The sequence below is a fragment of the Martes martes genome (assembly GCF_963455335.1).
Source record: "Martes martes genome assembly, chromosome: 7".
Lineage (NCBI taxonomy): Eukaryota > Metazoa > Chordata > Mammalia > Carnivora > Mustelidae > Martes > Martes martes.
The window spans coordinates 131,210,386-131,230,936 of record NC_137894.1 but is presented as its reverse complement, the minus strand read 5'-3'; the positions used below and the strand labels follow the sequence as shown (position 1 = coordinate 131,230,936).

The following is a 20,551-nucleotide window of genomic DNA, read 5'->3' as shown; positions in this document are numbered from 1 at the left end:
AACATGTTAAAAAGAATGAATTTTTGGCATTTTCAATTTGCTGAAGAGTGAAGAATTAGAATTCCGGAATAGGTTCCAGTGAACCCTAAAGTATCTCAGCTTAAACACACGAAAAGAACGTCTCCATACCAGAAGTAAACCAGAAGTAGACAGAGTCTTGCTAAAACTGTGATCCAGCCTCACTTCTATTAACACAAAATCTAACAAAGACAAAATGAGAAAGCAAAATTACAGTCCATTCTGACTCAAAAGCATAAATGTGATATTTCTGAACAAAATATTACCAAAGAGAACCTAGAAATATACTAAATAAACTCAACTTGATCAGTATCTGTCTATAATGAATTGAATTTATTCCAGGAATGTAAGGTTAGCTGACTACTCAAAAAATCACAAGTATAATTTACCAATTAACAGAATTAAAGATGAAATTTATGTAATCATCTCAAAATTTAGTTTCCATTCATAATTTTAATAATTTTTAAACCAAGAACAGAAGGGAACTTGTTTAATCTGATAATCTGATAAATCTGATAAGACTGAGAATAAGGCAAGAATTCTTGTTATCACCAATTCTACCCAAAGTTATAAACATCAGTCTCTGACCAATGCAATGAAGGGACATATATACATAAAAGTATAAAGAATAGAATGTAAGAAATACAATAATTATTCACAGATTATGTAACTGTATTAGTAGAAAACCCAAAAGAATATACAAATAAATTACTAGAATAAGTGAGTTTAGCAAGGAAACTAGATACAATTTTAACATACAAAAGTCAACTGTAAAAAATTAAAAATAAAAAAGTCAATTGTATCATTTTGTAATATACACAAATACCAAATCATTATGTTGTACACTTGAGACTAATATAATGTCATATGTCAATTATATCTAAAGTTTTAAAAAGTCAATTTTATTTCTATAACAAAAATAAGCAGAAAATGAAATTTTAAAAAAGTTACCATTTATAATAGAATCAAAATTAAATGCTCGGTATTATCCTTCATTCATGAATCTACTCTACTACCAACAGTCTTCCCCAAAATAATATATGGCAAGTCTACCCTTCCAGCTGCTCAGATCAAAAATCTTTGCACTATCCTTGACTTTTCTCTCTTAATTGACATTCACAATTTAATCCATCAATAAATACTATCAGCTCTATCTACAAAATACATCCAGAATCTGACCCCTTCTTACCACTTCTACTACCATCACCCCAGGGAAGTCATCATCATCTTTTATGTCTGGATCTTCACAACAGCCACTTAACTGATCTCTCTGCTTCCACCCTTGCTCTTCTCTATAGCTGATTCTCAGCACAAGAATCAGAGTAATCATTTAAAAATATAATTTATAGGGGCGCCTGGGTGGCTAAGTGGGTTAAAGCCTCTGCCTTCGGCTTGGGTCATGATCCCAGGGTCCTGGGATCAAGCCCCACATCGGGCTCTCTGCTCAGCAGGGAGCATGCTTCCTCCTCTCTCTCTCTCTCTCTCTCTCTGCCTGCCTCTCTGCCTACTTATGATCTCTGTCAAATGAATAAATAGTCTTTAAAAAAATTTTTTTTAAATATATAATTTATATAAAGTCATTCCTCTGCTCAAAATTCTCCAATGGCTTCCCATTTCACTCTAAATAAAAGCCAAAGTCCTTAAAATAATCTGTAAGGCCCTATACCAGTGGTTTCTCAAAGGGGAGTGTTTAAGAAATATATGGAGGCATTTCTGGTAACAATGACTTGGAAAATTACTCGTAGGTAGTATGCATAGAGGATATTCTGCTTCTTGTATGACATCTGAATGTGCTACTAGACACTTAGAATGGATTAAAAACTTGTCATTATTTAGATTAGACTCTAACTCCATTTTACATATATACACACACAATTAGGGTTAGGGTTAAATTAATAGTTCCCCTCGTATGTTAGGGGTGGGAGGTGGAAAAAAGGAGGTAGATAATTCTTCTACATATTACAGTATTTCTTCTACACGAATTAGTCTTTTTTATATTTACAGTTTTGGGGTAAGGCAGTTTTGGTCATTTACATAACCCAAGGGTATTACCAATTTTATCCATATTTTCAAGTTTATTTGCATAGAATCTTAATTTTAAAAATCCCATTAGTATCTGTATTTTCCCATTTTACTTTTTATTCTGTGCATTTGTGTTTTCTTGATAAAGTACAGTTAGCAATTTTTCATTTGGCATTAACACTGTGCACCCAAAACTTCTGAAATTACAAATGATACTTGTTATATGGTAGGTAAACCAGTGGATTAGGACCTATGCTATTAGAAATACTGAAATAGTAAGAGCTCTACTTTCTGTACCATGGCTATTTGGTTACATGCAAAATAAGAAAAGCCTGTGTGATACTGTGATCTGCAAGAAATACAGATTTGGTCATTCAGATGACCACAATATATTTTTCATATATATTTGATCTTTGTCCAGTTTCTGACTGGCAGTTCCCCCAATCCTTGGAATTTCCTGAGTATTAGAAGTGATAAAAGTGTCTTTTGTTATGTAAAGGGGCAACTTTGGGAAAGCATTTAAGGGAAGCAGCTGGTTGCCTGGAGGACCAAGCAGTGATTAAAGGGGTGGGTTCCTGTGTGGCTCAGTGGGTTAAAGCCTCCGCCTTCAGTTTGGGTCCTGATCCCAGAGTCCTGGGATTGCCCTGCATTAGGCTCTCTGCTCTGTGGGGAGCCTGCTTCTCCCTCTCTCTCTCTCTCTGCCTGCCTCTCTGCCTACTTGTGATCTTTGTCTGTCAAATAAATAAAATTTAGAAAAAAAAAAAGGCTTGGATCTGCCAGTCCCATCTCCCAACCTCTGGAGAGAGAAGAGGGACTAAATATTCAGTCAATAATTTAGTCAATTATGACTATGTAAAGATGCCTCCAAAAGACAGTTTTGGCCTTTCTTTTTGAAGAGCTTACCTACCTGGGGAATCAGAACTCTTCCACATGCCACCAAGCCAGGCCCCAAGCTCCATGAGGGCAGAAGCAACTTTGTTCAGGACTTCATCCTATGTATTTCTCTTTTTAAAAAAGGTTTTATTTATTTATTTGTTACAGAGAGAGAACACAAGCAGGGGGAGCACCAGGCAGAAGGAGAAGCAGGCAGAGGGAGAAGCAGGCTCCCTGCTGCGCAGGGAGCCCAAGGCAGGACTCAATCCCAGGACCCTGGGATCATGACCTGAACAGAAGGTAGATGCTTAACTGACTGAGCCACCCAGGGGTCCCCCTATGTATCTCTTTATCTCACCATTGATTCATACACTTTATCATGTCCTTTCATAAATTGTTAAATATTAAGTGTTCCCCCTGAGTTCTGTGAGCTGGCTCTAGCAAATTAATTAAACCTAAGATCAATGGATCTCTAATCTGTAACCATTATTCAGAAACATAGGTAACAAACAATCTGGGCCTTGTGACCGGTATCTGAAGTATGGGGTGGGGGGCAAGGGAAAGTGTTATAGGCCTGAACCCTAAAACTGAGGAATTTGATGCTATCTGCAGGTAAGACAGTGTCACAATTAGGTTGAATTCTCAAACACTCTGCTGGTGTCCAAGAATTGCTTGGTGTTACTGTTCTAATGGCCAACCCCTGCAAAATCTGTTATTAAAATACTATCTCTTGTAACTTCTAGCACAATGGCAATCCTTATCTTTTAAAAAACATTGGGCCCCAGAACAACTTGGCAGAACATTTAATCAGCAATGTTAGTCCAGGAGGTAAACACATGCAATTCTAGCATTCATATGCTCAGTTCTCCATTTGGTCTACCCTATTTGTACATACTAGCACACTTCCATATGTTCAGGATTTATAACTAAATATAAATAGTTTATATTTAGGAGCGCCTGGGTGGCTCAGTGGGTTAAGCCTCTGCCTTCGTCTCAGGTCGTGATCTCAGGGTGCTGGGATCGAGCCCCGCATCGGGCCCTCTGCTCAGCAGGGAGCCTGCTTCCTCCTCTCTCTCTGACTGTCTCTCCGCCTACTTGTGATCTCTCTGTCAAATAAATAAATAAACAAAATCTTTAAAAAAATAGTTTATATAAATTTTATATAATTTTATACATTTATATATGTATATAAATATTTATATGATTTATATTTATATAAATTAAATATAAATATAAATAAAAACTAAACATAAACTAGGTTTAGGATTATAACCTTAAATGGGTTATTATATTATTATAACCTTAAACGGGATAAGAAGTCCTTCCATCTCTACAGTGAGTTAAAGTAGATCAACTTATAAGCAATACTAATAAGCATGAATTCTGTATCCAGTCCCTTAAGTCTCTATCCTTCCAAATTTGAAGATACTATGAAATCCACAATCTAACCAATAAAAGGTCCATTTTAGCATTCCATATATGTTCTACATAATCAGAGAATTAAGATTTTAATTACAAATCAAAGGATTGATAAACTGGCTTAGATTCCATTAATTTATTTTAACAATCAAAAAAAATTTTTTTTAAGATTTTATTTATTTATTTGTCAGAGAGAGAGAGAGCACAAGCAGGGGGAGTGGCAGGCAGAGGGAGAAGCAGGTCTTTATAGAGCAAGGAGCCCAATGCGGGACTTGATTCCAGGACCCTGGGATCATGACCTGAGATGAAGGCAGATGTTTAACTGACTGAGCCACCCAGGCATCCCAACAACCAAAATTAATACTAGCATCTTAAAATATAATGTTAGTAAGCAATTACAAGTAGTATATTACTTTAATTGATGAAGCATACTGTTTTAATCAAAAGGTCTCACAATTTTTGATCACAGGACCCATTACACTGAAGACTCCAAAGCATTTTTGTTTGGTCAGTTATATAATTTTACTATATTAGAAATTAAAACTAAGAATCTCACTTTTAAAAACTGAATTCATTGAAAAATGATAATAAACACCACCATATGTTAACAAAAATGACATTTAAAAATTCTTTTAAGTTTATTTAAGTAATCTCTACACCTAACATAGGGCTCAAACCTATGACCCTGCGATCAAGAGTCATATGCTTCTCCAACTAAGCCAGGCAGGTACCCCCATTTTTTAACTTTTAAAAGTTTTTATTTTTTTAAAATTTCAGTTCCAGTGTAGTTAACTACAGTGTTATATTGTCTTCTACTTTTTGAATATAGGGGATATTACGTTCAAGTTTTAATGTCCTTGTCTACTAATTCTAGCATTGGTTATTTGTGGACCTATGTCTCTTTGATTTTTCTCCTTATTATAGGTTATATTTTTCTGCTGCTTTGCATGACTGGTAATTTTGAACTGGATGCCAGACATTGCAAATTTAACCTTTTTGGGTGCTGACACTATTGTATTCCTATTAAATATTCATGACTTTTGTTCTGGGATACATTTAGGCATTTTGATAATTCTGAGGCTTGATTTTAAGTTTTGTTAGGTGGAGTCAGAGCAGATTTTAGTCTAGGGCAAATTTTTATCCACAACGTAATATCTTTCTAAGCACTTTCCACAATGTCCCATGGATTAATGATGCAGGCAGGCTAGGTCTGAGGACCCAGAGGGAGGTCCCAGAGGACCAGCCAAGAGGGTCCTTGGCTTCTGGAAGAATGGAAATCCAAGACAAGCCAGCAAGAAGTGAAAGCAGAGTTTACTGAAGATACATACACAGAGAAGGATACAGAGTATATGGAAGACTTGTAAAGGAAAAGAGCATGAATCTCCCATAAATGACATTTTTAATGAAAAATAACTATTTTCCAAAATGAAGCAAGAGTGGCATTGTTTCACATTTCTGAAAATCCCTCTAATATCTGGCTTAACAGAAAACTGGATTCTGAAATTTGCATCTACATTCAATCTGTCAGAATATGTTGTCCTGAAGTATATAAAGAAACAACAGGTAGGGCGCTTGTGTGGGTCAGTCGGTTAGGCACCTGCCTTCAGCTCAGGTCATGATCCCAGAATCCTGGGATGGAGCCCCAAGTCAGACTCCCTGCTAAGCGGGGAGTCTGCTTCTTCTTCTCCCTCTGCCCCTCCCCCAATTTGTGTGCGCGTGCTCCCTCTAGTACTCTCTCGTGCTTTATTCAAATAAATAAATAAAATCTTAAAAAAAAACCACAAAAACACAAAACTATGGCTTCACACAGATATATAGTTGGAACAGAAAGTATGTCAGGATCCCACAAAAGATTTTGGGGACCTCACTTTGAGAACCACTACATTAATTTTTACAGGTAATATCTGACTTCTAACATCAAAATTCCTCCTCTATTAGAAAGATTATCTTGTTATCCTAGCAGAATTGCAAGACAAGCTTTGAAACCTACTTTACACTAATCACTACTGTAATACTAAATTATTATACTTACATAGGCACCAGTATAATTTTTTAAAAAGATTTTATTTATTTATTTGACAGAGAGAGAGAGAGATCACAAGTAGGCAGAGCAGCAAGCAGAGAGAGAGGGGAAAGCAGGCTCCCTGCCTAGCAGAGAGCCTGATGTGGGGCTCGATCCCAGGACCCTGAGATCATGACCTGAACTGAAGGCAAAGGCTTTAACCCACTGAGCCACCCAGGCTCCCCAGGCACCAGTATACTTAAACATAGATGGCAGAGATCAAATGAGTTGTTTCATTTGATTACTATCTAGTAATCGCATTTCTATTCCCGGTAATTGCGTATTCTAGATCTCCCATTCTATGGAGTAGCTATTTCACTGTCTTTAAAACCTAACTCCACAACTTCTCTCCTCACTCTTCTACAAATGTCTTCACTATTTCCTTGAGAAAATATGTCTTTAAAATAGAATACCATCAGTCTTAAGCCACCAACACCATAAATTTAAGTGCGTTTATTTACCCCATATCCTACCTTTGCTACTTTATAATAGAAGCAGCGTCCTTCCTCTATCTAAAACTAATCCACTCTCTACATGCTTCTTTATAGAGTCCCTTTAGTTATGTTCAAGTCTCTCCTACATTAAACACAAGACTCAACATAAAATTAAACTACCAGTGATTTATAGACTTTAATGAGTAAACTTTATAATATGTAAACTGCATCTAATAAAATTGCTAAAACAGTTTTAAAACAACACACACAGTTTCTCAACCTCACACTCCCTTTGTTATTCTGCCTTTCTGTTCTCCTTTGAACAAAAAATTCTCCTTTAAAAAAAAATTTCTGTTCTCCTTTAAAAAAAAATTAACCACCTTGTTGAGATATAATTGACATATAACGAACTATATATAAAGTTACAATTGGCTGAGTTTTTGTATATACCTGAGAAACCATCATCACAATCAACAGCCATCAATAAGCAGCCATCAACACCAAAAGTTTTCTTGTGAGTTTTCTAATACTTTCCTTCCACCCCTTCCCATACTCATACAACCTTGTCAAACAAACTTCTTGAATTAGTAATCTCTAGATTGGTCATCTTCCTCTTTATTTTGCACCCATTCACTCCTCAATCTAGATTCCACCCTCATGACTCCCCGTAAGTGCTATCATCAAAGTCACCAAGACTTTCAGATTTTTAATCTAATGAAGTTTCATTTCTTCCTTGATCTCTTCATAGCATTTGACCACTTTCTCCTTCCTTGAAACCTTGCCTTCTGAGACCTCTCATTCTTATTCTCCTTTGAAGATACCCATTTCACTGCCTATCACTTCTATGTTTGTCCTAGGCTCTCCCCTCCTCTTACTTCCTCCAGGCAATCCCACTTACTCATGACTTCAGTGATAAGTTATACATAGTCAACCCTCATTATTTAAGGATTCCATATTTGCAAATGTACCTACTTACTAGAATTTATTTGTAATCTCAAAATCAAAACTCATGGTGCTTGTGGTGAGTGGGGATCTGCATGCACACATTTCATTGGCACTTCAAAAGGAATTCATCTTCTCTACTCTCAAACATGTTCTTCCTCAGTGAGCATGCCCACCGCCACCCTCCTAGTTGTCCACTTGGGTAACTTTTTATGCCAACTCATTAGGTTCAGAATTCAGTGGTCCCTAAGGCAAGGACAGATAAGACATTATTTGCCCAGCTATATTTGAGTGAGGAAATTTATCTATTTTTAGGCCACCGAAAATAATTTCAGGTTCTGATTCTCCTATCCAACCATGTGTCACTTGTATATGCGTGTGGGGTGGGAAGGAAAGGCAGATAAGGGATGGGGAGCCACAACATAGCAGAGAGGATGAATGTCTTGTAGAAAGGCTTTCAAGAGGGCATTTGGAGAAGACCATACAAAAAACACCCTAAATAAGCTTCCCTGCCTGCATAACATGTAAATCTTCCATCTTATATTTTTATCTCTAAAGTACATCCCATCAACTGTTTATTATGATAAATGACTGCAGCACTGAATGATACTGAATCTTACTTGTCTCACACAAAATACTTAAAAGCTGGGGTGCCTGGGTGGCTCAGTCAGTTAAAATGTCTGCCTTCAGCTCAGCTCATGATCCCAGGGTCCTAGAATTGAGCTCCACAGGGAGCCTGTTTCTCCCCACCTCTACTTGTGCTCTCTTTGTGTCAAAATAAATAAAACAAACAAATCAAATTTGTCAAAACAAATAAAAACAAAATACTTAAAAGCTGTATATTTCACAGCTAATTGAAAGTGCTTCAATTAACTTTACTTCAATTATTTCAATACTACAATATCAGCCTTTCAGAATCCTGTGAATGAGGTTTTAAAAACATACATATATGCATATTTATTACAAATATGATACATGCTCATAAGAAATATCACTAGTTCCAAAAGATATACATTGAAAAGTAAAAAGATTCCCAATCCTTCATTCCCATTCTATAATTCAGGTTTACTTGTGTCTTCTTATAGATATTTCTTACATGTATAAGCAGATATCTATGTATCTGCTTTTCCTTGCTTTTCTTTTTAACTATTAACAGAATCATATTATATACATTGTCCTATGCCTTGCCTTTATGACCTAATAATACATTAAAGTTATCTTTCTATGTGAGCATATCACAGAATATTTTTTCAATGTGTCCTATGTCAATGATCATCACCTCTATCAGTCTGGAACAAGAAACTGGTGTCATCCTTAACACCATTCCGTCCATTTCCAATTCTTGTTGGCTTTATCTCTTAATTATCTCTCAATTTACTTTATTTCTTTTCTTCTCCACAGTTATCACCCTAGTTCAGAGTAAACATTCTCTCTCCTTTGGATTCCTGTAATAATCTCTCACCAAACTCTTCACATCCACTATGGACTACATCCAAATGACACCACACCCAGAGTTCCAGTTTGGGAAGATGAAAAGTTCTGGAGATGGATGGTGTTGATGACTGCACAACAATATGAATGTCATTAATATTACTGTACTGTACACATAGAAATGGTTAAAATGGTAAATTTTATGTTGTGTATTTTACCACAATAAAATAAATAATGAAAAAAAAAAAAAACCACACCATGTAGTAGCTTCCTACTAAAGTTCCAAATCCTTAACATGGCCTATTAGGCCACACCCTACTTCTTTCCAGGTTCATCTCATGAACTTCTTAAACTACAGCCTTCCCTTTTTAAAAAGCATTTATCTCAGTCTAAAATATATTATTTTTAAATTATTTTTAAAAAATATTTTATTTATTTATTTGACAGAGAGAGAGAGAGAGATCACAAGTAGGCAGAGCAGCAGGCAGAGAGAGAGGAGGAAGCAGGCTCTCTGATGAGCAGAGAGCCTGATGCGGGGCTCGATCCCAGGACCCTGAGACTGACCTGAGCCGAAGGCAGAGGCTTAACCCACTGAGCCACCCAGGTGCCCCTAAAATCATGTATTATTAGAGCAAATATCTAATTTAAGTCTGTACTCCCATGGGGAGACTATAAACTCTACAAGAGCAAGAACTGTCTTTTTGTTTACCACTTAGCATATGCCCAGCACATAGCAGGTATTCAAAAAATTTTACCAAATGTATGAATATAGGTCTACCTTGTTCCTTTTTTTTTTTTTTTTTTTTTTAAAGATTTTATTTATTTATTTGTCTCAGAGAGAGAGAGATGGAGAGAGCGAGCACAGGCAGACAAAGTGGCAGAGGGAGAAGCAGGCTCCCCGCGGAGCAAGGAGCCCGATGTGGGACTCGATCCCAGGACACCGGGATCATGACCTGAGCCGAAGGCAGCCGCCCAACCAACTGAGCCACCCAGGCGTCCCAACCTTGTTCCTTTTTTAAGAGTAGCAAAGAATTTCACTTAATGGATGTCATAATTTCTTTCTTTTTTTTTTTCCTGAGCAATAGTACAAAGTTTATGGAGTGTTACAGTATAAAGCTCCCAAAGAGGGAAGGGACTTGAGAGGGCTGCCCTGGATGTCATAATTTCTTAAGCAAATCCCAGAATGATGGGTGTTTAACTTGTTTCCAGATTTTTGCTATCATATCTTTAAAAGACTTTATTTATTTGACACAGAGAGAGACAGTGAGAGAGGGAACACAAGCAGGGGGAGTGGGAGAAGGAGAAGCAGGCTTCCCCCTGAGCAGAGAGCCTGATGCAGGGCTCAATCCCAGGACCCCAGGATCATGACCTGAGCCAAAGGCAGATGCTTAATGACTGAGCCACCCAGGCGCCCCAGATTTTTGCTATCAAACAATGCTAATGACCACTTGTGCCAGTATATCTATGAATGTACTTAATGTAATGCTTTTTTTGTTTGTCTCAAGTTTTTATTTAAATTCCAGTTAGTTAACATATAGTGTAATACTGGTTTCAGTAACAGAATTAGTGATTCATCACTGATATATAATACCCAGTGCTCATTACAAGTGCCCTTCTTAATCCCTATCACCCATTTAGCCCACCTCCCCAGGCACACCTCCCCTCCATCAACCCTCAGTTTGTTCTCTACAGTTAAGAATCTCTTATGGTTTGCCTCTTACTGTTTTTTAAAGTTTATTATTATTTTTTTTAAATTAATCTCCATACCCGATGTAGGGCTTGAACTCACAACCCCCAAGAGTCACACACTCTTCTGACTGAACCAGCCAGGGGCCCCTTAAATGTTAAGTCCCTTTCTCCTTTCTTTCTTTTTTTTTTTTTTTCTTAAAGATTTTTTTTTTTAATTTATTCTTTAGACAGAGAGAGATCACAAGTAGGCAGAGAGGCAGACAGAGAGAGAGAAGGGGGGGAAGCAGGCTCTCGGCTGAGCAGAGAGCCCGATGCGGGACTCGATCCCAGGACCCTGAGATCATGACCTGAGCCGAAGGCAGAGGCTCAACCCACTGAGCCACCCAGGCGTCCCCTCTTTTTTTTTTTTTTTTTTTTTTTTTTTAAGTAAGCTCCATGCCTAGCATGGAGCCCAGTGCAGGACTTGAAGTCATGACCCTAAAGTTAAGACCTGAGCTGAGATCAGCAGTTTGATGCTGAACTGACTGAGCCATCCAAGTCCCCCTAAACGTAGTTCTTAAATGTAAAATTTCTGATCAAATGAAAAGTGCATTTAAAATTTTAATTGAAGGACACCTGGGTGGTTCAGTGGGTTAAGCATCTGCCTTCAGCTCACGTTATGATCCCAGGACCCTGGATGGAGTCTCACATCAGGCTCCTTGCTCTGTGGGGAGCCTGCTTCTCCCTCTGCCTGGTGCACCAGCCCCGCCCCCCGCCCCCCCGCGCTCATGCTCACTCTTTCTCTCTCTCCAACAAATAAATAAATAAATCTTTATTTATTTATTTATTTTAAAGATTTTACTTATTTGACAGGCAGAGATCACAAGTAGGCAGAGAGGCAGGCAGAGAGAGGGGGAAGCAGGCTCCCCGCTGAGCAGAGAGCCCGATGTGGGGCTCGATCCCAGGACCCTGGGATCATGACCCGAGCCGAAGGCAGTGGCCTAACCCGCTGAGCCACCCAGGCGCCCCATAAATAAATAAATCTTTAAAACAAAATGTAAACCTCAAGTTTTAAAAATTAAATAAAATTTTAATTGATATTTTCAAATTGCCCTAAGAGGTTATAACTTATACTCTAAGTAATCAACAATGTGTAAGAGTACCCATTTCCACAATACTCAACTTGTACAATCAAAATGAGCCTACTCTTTGGGATGAGGTTGGGGAGATAGTAGAGAACATGTTAGTATTTATGTATGAGGGGCTTTTTAATATTTTAATATCATAACCAAAATCTTAAATTAAAATATTTAAGTTTATTATTCCTATAAAAGAAGAACAGCAAATGAGTTAAGTAGACAAAGCTCAGTGATTAGGAAAATGCTTAGTTATTGAGAGACTGTGGAAAAATTTGTGTATTTTAAAAACCATGATTTCACGTGGCACTGGGTGGTGCAGTTGGATGGGTATCTGACTCTTGGTTTTGGCTCAGGTCATGACCCCATGGTTGTGGGATTGAGCCCCTGGGTTGGGCTCCTTGATCAGCAGGGAATGTGCTTGAAATTCTTTCTCTCTCTCTGCCCCTTCCATGTGCATATGCACTCGCGTTCTCTCATAAATAAATAAATCTTAAAAAAACAACATGTATTCATTTAACCTGTAGATTCTACAAATCACTTTTCCTGTCATACAAAATTTTTCCCTTTCTGAGGCAATACAAGGAGAAAAATCACAGTAAGAATATTCATACATAAGAATATGTAGAAAGTAGGGGAAAATGTTAACATTTTATATTAGAGTAAGTTTTTTCTTGAAGACATTAACTTTTTTTTGAAGACATTAACATTTTGCTCTAGAACCTTGTATGTTTTTGCACCCATACTTAACACATCTCATAGAATGCTTATATATTTATAAATTGCTTCTTCTCACTGAACAGTGTAGCATGTACATTTCTTTCATGACTTTAAGTGTTACCCCTTTTCTCCAGAGTGTCAAGTAGTAGCAAGAAAAAACACCTATATGGCACCCCCTTCTTTACATCTTCACTATGTTCTTAACTTCTTTGAGCTTCCATTTTCTGATCTGACAAATGAAGGCATTAGTTTAAATGCCCTCTGTACAGCAAACAGTTAAAAGATTAAAGAGAAAATCCCTTTTAACTTATTAAGATTTTCTAAAACATACCAGGCCTGTATTTAAGAAAACAGATTCCTGTTCCCTCTGCCCTACCACTTAGTAAGCCTATTACTCAAAATAATTTGATTCTTGATAATTTGGGATTTTTAGATATTTCAGGATCAGTTTCTCATCAGAAGTGATCTGATCAGAAGTGATTCCAGATTATATATCAGAAATTCTTATTTAAGATATAAGATATATTCTTATTTAAGATATAAAGAGAAAAAAACCCACTAATTATATTTTTCTTATTAATTCTACTTTGAAGCAGGAAATGAAGGGATTAGTTTTTAGAGGGTTTTCTTTTAATGGTCCTAATCAATGGGATTTCACATATAATAGGCTGTCAATTCTTTTCCATGTCTAGAATTACAGAAACACAAGCTCTTACCTTAACAGGGAAGCTACATTTTCCAGTACGAACCCCTTCTTCATCTGTCTGCCACTGATGTGGACGACTGGCTTCTGGAACATAAACATCTTTCTTTCTCCTAAAACTTTGCCGTAGTTTGTTCATTTTAACTTTTACAACCTGTAGACCGAGTTAAAGAAATATGAAAACGAGGTTATTACACCTCTCATATATTTAAACTTTGGATTACCATGCTGATATAAAACTAATGTCCCAAATGAAACATTTTGGTTTAACAGAAAATGAACAACTAGTATCCCTCCTATTAGATTAACTCTAAACTGAAACAAATAATTTCATTTTTCAAAAAACCCCACAAAACTACAATAGTTCTTATAAAATTACAATAACCTCTAAGTTTTGGAAAAGATGTTATTCGAAGAAATTTCAAGCATTTTAATTGTAATAATCCAATGAGTGTTCCTACTGACCTACCCCTCAAATCCATTCTAATTTCTGAATAAGGAAATCTGTACATGTAGGCCAAATTACAGACTGCTGACAATGTCTGAAAACATTCATACTTTAGGAAAAAAAATTCCTAAACACTAAAATTTAGGGACCTTTGGCTTAGTATTAGAAAACATTAAACAAACCAGGGACTATAGCCTGAATATAAAACATCTTTATAAAAAGGAAGCAAATAAAGTTACTTTTAAACATAAAGAAGAGGGGCACCTGGGTGGCTCCGTCAGTTAAGTGTCTGCCTTTGGCTCAGGTCATGATCCCAGGGTCCTGGGATCCAGCCCCATGTCAGGTTCCCTGCTCAGCAGGGTGTCTGTTTCTTCCTCTGCCTCTCCCCTGGCTTGTGCTCACTTGCTCTCTCAAATAAGTAAGTAAATAAACAAATCTTTAAAAAAAAAAAAACAAACATAAAGAAGAAAAAGTTCTACTAGGATTAATTTATTCTAAGGAAAAAATTCCTTGCAAGTAGTATAACATCAGAATATACTTTCATATCTATAATCATTACAGAATGAAAGTGAACTAACATCTTTCAGTTATAAAGGTACAAGTCTTACCATTAATACTGTAAATGAAAAGGTATTGAATTATCGTCTATTTTTGTTTTTGTTACTGGAAGAGGTAACTCTCTAATGCTTTCAAAGGTACAGAAGAAATCACAAATCTACAGGGAAGGAAGACCTAACTGATAAGAAACAACAGAACATTCAAGAACCAATGAATAAACATAATGAATGTGTCCCTTTGCAGAGCAGATCTCAAAATCTGAAACCAATACCTCTAGTTTTCTGTTAAGGAGCACAGCACTGTTCATTCCTTCCTTGAGGGGATTTAACCACCTCAACAAGCCTAAGACAGATCTTAACTTTTAAAAATTATATGACAAAGCTATATACAGGAAACATCCTCTCTGTTAGGAGTGTTAAAGAGCAAGGGATTAAACATTAATTCCCACAGGATACCAATCAAAGACTTGAAAATCAAAGTTTGCATTCTGATGAAAATCATTTTGTATCTTAAAATGTATAATGTCGCACGAGAACTATTACTAAATTAGCTAGTTTATACAGACAACCCAATCCTACCACACATTGTCTTAAAAGGTAAAAATTCTAAAAAACAAATGGAAAGGAAAAAACCCTGGATTTTCTAAAAATGAATTTATTCTCAAATCAAAATTGATTTATAAAGTATATGAAATAGATAAATAATCAAATGACTGGACAAAAGGTAGTCTATTCCTTTCCCTTTAAGTAGATCACTCATTCCTAAACTATCTTAAGAGTCTATCTTAATCTAATAGATTTGAAAAAATAAATTCCATAACCTTCCCTGATAATACATCCTGTTATTACTTCTTCATATACACTTGAAAAACATATGCAAATACAAATATAAAGAAATAAAAAAGCACCTATATCCTTGCTCAAGTTGGCACTCTAAGAATCTTGGGGCAAAAAGCCAGTGAGATTCCTTTCTTCTTAATTTCTTTCTCTTTGTAGCGGGACAGCCCTACTAAGAGTCATCCCTGAATTCACTCTTTTCTCTGACTAATAACTCTACTGCTCTTGCCTCCTTAGTATATCTTGAATTCATTCCCCCACCCACATCAGTTCTACTATCCTCAGACATTTTTGTGTAAATTATTGCAAAAGTTGATTACTTCATGGTTGCTTTGCTTCCAAGAAAGGTTCATTCTAATCTGTTCTCTTGACTACTGCCAAAATGCTTTCTAAAACACAAATCTGACCATGGTATTGTTCTGCTTAAAATCCTTCACTTCGCTTCACAACACTTTCAAGGTCAAGTCCAAATTTCTAAGCTTGGCAAAACACAGTCCTTTTTCATCTGGTTTCATTCACCAATCCCCAATCACATGCTAAGTTCCAGCCATACTAAACTACTTACAGGTCTCCAAACAAGGCATGCCCTATTCAGAGCCTATTTATATGTTCCTCTCTCCCTAGAAAGACCTTTCCCTATTTGCCTCTGGTTAAAGTCTACTCATCTTTCAAGTAAACTTGGGAGTTTTCAGGGAAACTAGCATTTTTTCTGACAAGTTCCTAGCTGGTCTGGGTTAGGTCCTTTCATTTCATAGGACTTCCATTAATATCTTCTGCTTTTATTGTACTCATCAAACCTTACAGCAATTTTCTATTTCTTTAATAGTAAACTGTATCTCATTTAAATACTACCCCTGCATTTTAACACAGGACCTCTCATATATATGGCACACTATACACAACATACGAGGGACTTCAGGTTCCCGTCACAGCTTCATACAAACTCCACTTTACCTGATTCATATATTGGGATTCCATTTTTTTTTTAAAGATTTTATTTATTTAACACAGAGAGAGAAATCACAAGTAGGCAGAGAGGCAGGCAGAGAGAGAGAGGGAAGCAGGCTCCCCACCGAGCAGAGAGCCTGATGTGGGGCTCCATCCCAGGACCCTGAGATCATGACCTGAGCCGAAGGCAGACGCTTAACCCATTGAGCCACCCAGGCGCCCCCTGCTCTGCAAATTTTAACACCATGACCCTAGCTCGCCTCAGTACACTTCTTTCCTCCTTGCCTCTCCTCACCCCAGGATCTCTATGCCTCCAGTTTATCTTCTTCATCTCTGTTGCTACCGATACCTCTGAGGGCTTACTCTACTCTCTCCCACCCACTGAGTGTATTTCCCAAATACCAGTCCTCCATCTGTACTTTCCTGTTTACACTATCACCCTTGGTGAAATAATCAATTCAAACTATTACTCCAATGTGATGATTTCCCAATAATACTTCTAAATCTTGCTCTTGTACTTAAATTTCTCTATCTGGGTGCATTGGTGTTGCCTCAAATATATCAACCTATTAAATCATCACCTCTTATCTCCCCTTGAGTCCTCCCTTTTAAAAACAGAATTTACTATGTCCTGAGCCCTACTACAGATGCTAGTGGATACAAAAATTAATAAGACAACTTGCCTTTAGGTGGCTCTCTCCCCTCATAAAAGGTAATTTCTGCACAATATGGTGAATGTAATAACAGCATTATATATAGTATGCTCTTGAAGCACAGTTTAGGTTCAGAAAACATCTCCTATAGGAGATATCGACCAACTTAACTTTTTAAAAGACAAATGAAAATTAGTCACATACAGTAAGAAGGAAAAGATATTTCAGGTGGAGGCGACAGCATCAACAAATGCATAGATGCAGGAAATCAAATGTCAGACAGCAATGCAAAAAGAGTGCAAACAAGATCAGGTGCCAATTTTATCCTACAGACAACCAGAAGCCACTAAAAGGTTTTTACACACATCAGTGTCAGAGCTGCAATATAGTTACAATACTTTGGTGGCAGTATGGAAAACAAATCTGAGGACAAAAGACTACAGATGAGTTACAAGGCATTTTAAATAATCTAGGCAAGTTATGATGAAAGCTTGAACTAGGGCAGTGGTAACGGTGTAGGTAGAAAAAAGGCGACTAAAAAAAAAAAAAGAAAAAAGGGGACTAAAGAAAAGCTTAAAACTAAGAGTAGTAGAGAGAATTAAATCAATATGATATAACTGTGCCCCAGGAAATTGTTTTTGCCCAGGATGGTAAGACTAAACCAGTAATTAGCTTTACTGTTTGCCTCAAGAAATTCTTACAAATAAGCTTATCTGAGCAAACAGTGTGTGCATCAGGGCAAAGAGCTCTCCTGACAGGATAACAAATTACTTCAACAGCCTTTTTTTTATTATGTCCACTAATCCCAAATACCATGTCACATACTTTTGCCCACCCCAACCAGTTCCCCATCTTGAAGGAAGTGCCTTAAACCTTATGAATCCCAATCTCAGAAACCTAGAAATACCCTTTCCTAACTTCCCCTAACTACCAAGACTCTGTCAAAGTTGTGCTTTCCCTTGTTGAAGTAAGTTTAATAACCTCCACTTTGCTGAATCAACAGGATTCTCTTTGTGGGAAAAGTCAACAGCAGAAATTGGTGACTGACTATAGAAGGTGGGGAAGAGAAAGAAATCCAAATGTGACTCCTATGTTTTAGGCCTCAGTGAACTGAACTGTTGAATTTGAGGGGCTTGTTAACTAGGGCTTTGAAATAGAGATGTGTGTAAGCCTTGAAGCTCAGGGGAAAGGTCAGAGCAACCATATACAATCACTGTAGGTGAAAACGTTTCCTGTGATGATCTCTTTATTTTCCTCTTCTTTCCTAATAGGAGTTAGGATGCAGTAATTAGAATTAAACCCAGAATACTCAAAAATGATAAGCAGAGGGTGCACACACCACCTAACTGGCTGGTATGTACTAATACAGCCAAACATTCTAGATGGTAAACAGTAACTGTGCTGAGCTCCTCTCCCGGGATCCACCGCTGGATCTTCCACAACTCAAGAACTAATAGGTTAACACTTGGTTTAACAGAGTACTAAGGCCATTGAAGGTTATGATTGGTCAGCAACAGTGCAAGTCAAGATTCCAAAAGACCCATCTCTCTCAGGCACAGTTGCTGGCTCCCTGCAGGGTCCCCAGAGGGTTGCCCTAGTGGAGGAAAATGCAGTAGCCCTCCATTCTGTCCACCAAGCTGGCCCCCATCTCTACATGTTCCCCCATGAGATCAGGAACATACCTGTTAGAGGAGACAGCACCTTAAGCAGTGACACTAGCTCCCCAGTAGTCAAACAGACCAACCAATTCTTCATTAAGAATGAATAAAACAGCAAGATCCAATCATATGCTGCCTATAATTAACCCACTTTAAACATAAAGACACAAACAGGTTGAAAGTAAAAGGACAGAAGACAGTACACCACATTAATACCAGTCAAAATAAAGCTGAAATGGCTATGTATTCCCTTCTCAATAATCAATAGAAATATCAGCAGAATAAGCAAAAATCAGCAACGATGTAAACAGCAAAACTTGAACAACAGTATCAATCAACATGACCTGACAGACACTTAAAGAATTCTTCTCTTCAATGGTAACAGAAATATTCTTCTCATTCTTCTCAAGTGCATATGGAATGTTTAGAAACATAGACCACATTCTGGGCCATAAAACAAGCTGCAAATTCAAAAGGGTTCAAATCATACAAAGTTTGATCTCTGACCACAATAGAATTAAATCACCAAATATTTGGAAACTACACTTCAAAATAGCCCATGGGTAAAAGTACAAATCAAAAGGGAAATCAGAAAGTATTTTGAGCTAAATGAAAACACAATATATAAAAATGTACAGGATGCCACAAAAGCACTACCTAGAAATTTACAACACTAAACCAGTGGTTCTCAATCAGGGACAATCATTGCCCATGAGGACACATTTGGCAATATCTCGTATTATTATTGGTTGTTGCCAGGGGGTGCTATTGGCATATAGTGGGTATTGACCAGGGATACTCCTAAATGTCCTATAATGTATAGGACAGCCCTCACAACAAAACATTATTCAGCTTAAAATGTCAATAGTGCCACTATTGAGAAACCCTGCACTAAATGTCCATATTTTTTTAAAAAAAGGTCTTACTTAAATCCATGTTCTCAGCTTCCACCTATAGAAACTAAAGGGGCAAAGAAATGCAAAGTAAGCAGAAAAAAAGGAACTAGTAGAGATCAGAACAGAAAGCAGTAAAGTAGGAAAACAAAGACCAAGAAAAAGAAACCAAAAGCTGATTCTTTCAGAAGATTAATAAAACTGATAAACCTGTAGCCGCACTTATGGGGATGAGTGATATCAAGAATGAAAGATGTATCACCACTAAAATTCCAGAGATATTAAAAAGGATAATAAAGGAATATTATGAGCAAGTTTATGCTAATAAACTCATGGATAACATGGAAAAATGCCTTCCAAGACCCAAACTACCATAGCTTACTCAAGAAGAAAGAGATAACCTAAACACCTACACTAACCTATTAATGAAATTGAATTTATAGTTAAAAATCTTTCCACAAAGACATCTCCTAGGCTAAATGCATTCATTGCTGAATTCTCCTAAACATCTAAGAAATACCAATTCTATACAAACTCTTCCCAAAAAGTTGAAGAGGGAATATTTTTAAATTCCTCTATCAGGCTACCATTACTCTGATACCCAAACCAAACAAAAACATTATTTAAAAAGTAAGCTAGAGACAAGTATCTTTCATGAGTATACATGCAACAATTCTAAACAAAAATTTAGCAAATCAAACCAAACAAAACATTAAAAGGATAATACATCAAGACCACATGGAGTTTTTCTAAGAAATACAGTTAGCTAATATTCAAAAAGCCATGTAATTCACCTCATTAGCAAAATTTAAATGTCCCTATCAATATTTAATTTTACAGCTATATCTTTCCTTCTTTGAATTCAAAGATTATATACTGAACTGAGATTTTTTTAAATGAGTTAAAGTCAACTAAGTTTAAGCGTATTTTTTCCTACATAATGTGTGTGTGTGTATTTTTTTCTTCCAGAGAGAGTTAAGATCTAGCCCTGATGTTTTTTGTGTGAATTCCAGTCTTATACTTTCAACTCCAACTCAAGATGTCTCTAAATCAAATTTATCTTCCTTTCAAACAAGCTCTTCCTCTTCCTGATTTTCCTACTTCTACATAGCACTTTTATATCCCTCAA

General features: G+C 36.9%; 1 protein-coding gene across 13 annotated transcripts in view; it reads right to left on the bottom strand.

The window, feature by feature from the left end:
* Positions 1–20,551, bottom strand: part of NUMB (NUMB endocytic adaptor protein) — a 194,197-nt gene that overhangs the window by 65,180 nt on the left and 108,466 nt on the right. For all 13 annotated transcript variants that reach the window (XM_080809641.1, XM_080809632.1, XM_080809634.1 and 10 more), the window contains one exon: positions 13,442–13,582. In XM_080809641.1, coding sequence (XP_080665767.1) covers positions 13,442–13,567 — 126 coding nt within the window. In that variant the 5' untranslated portion in view covers positions 13,568–13,582. The remainder of the gene's footprint in view (positions 1–13,441; positions 13,583–20,551) is intronic.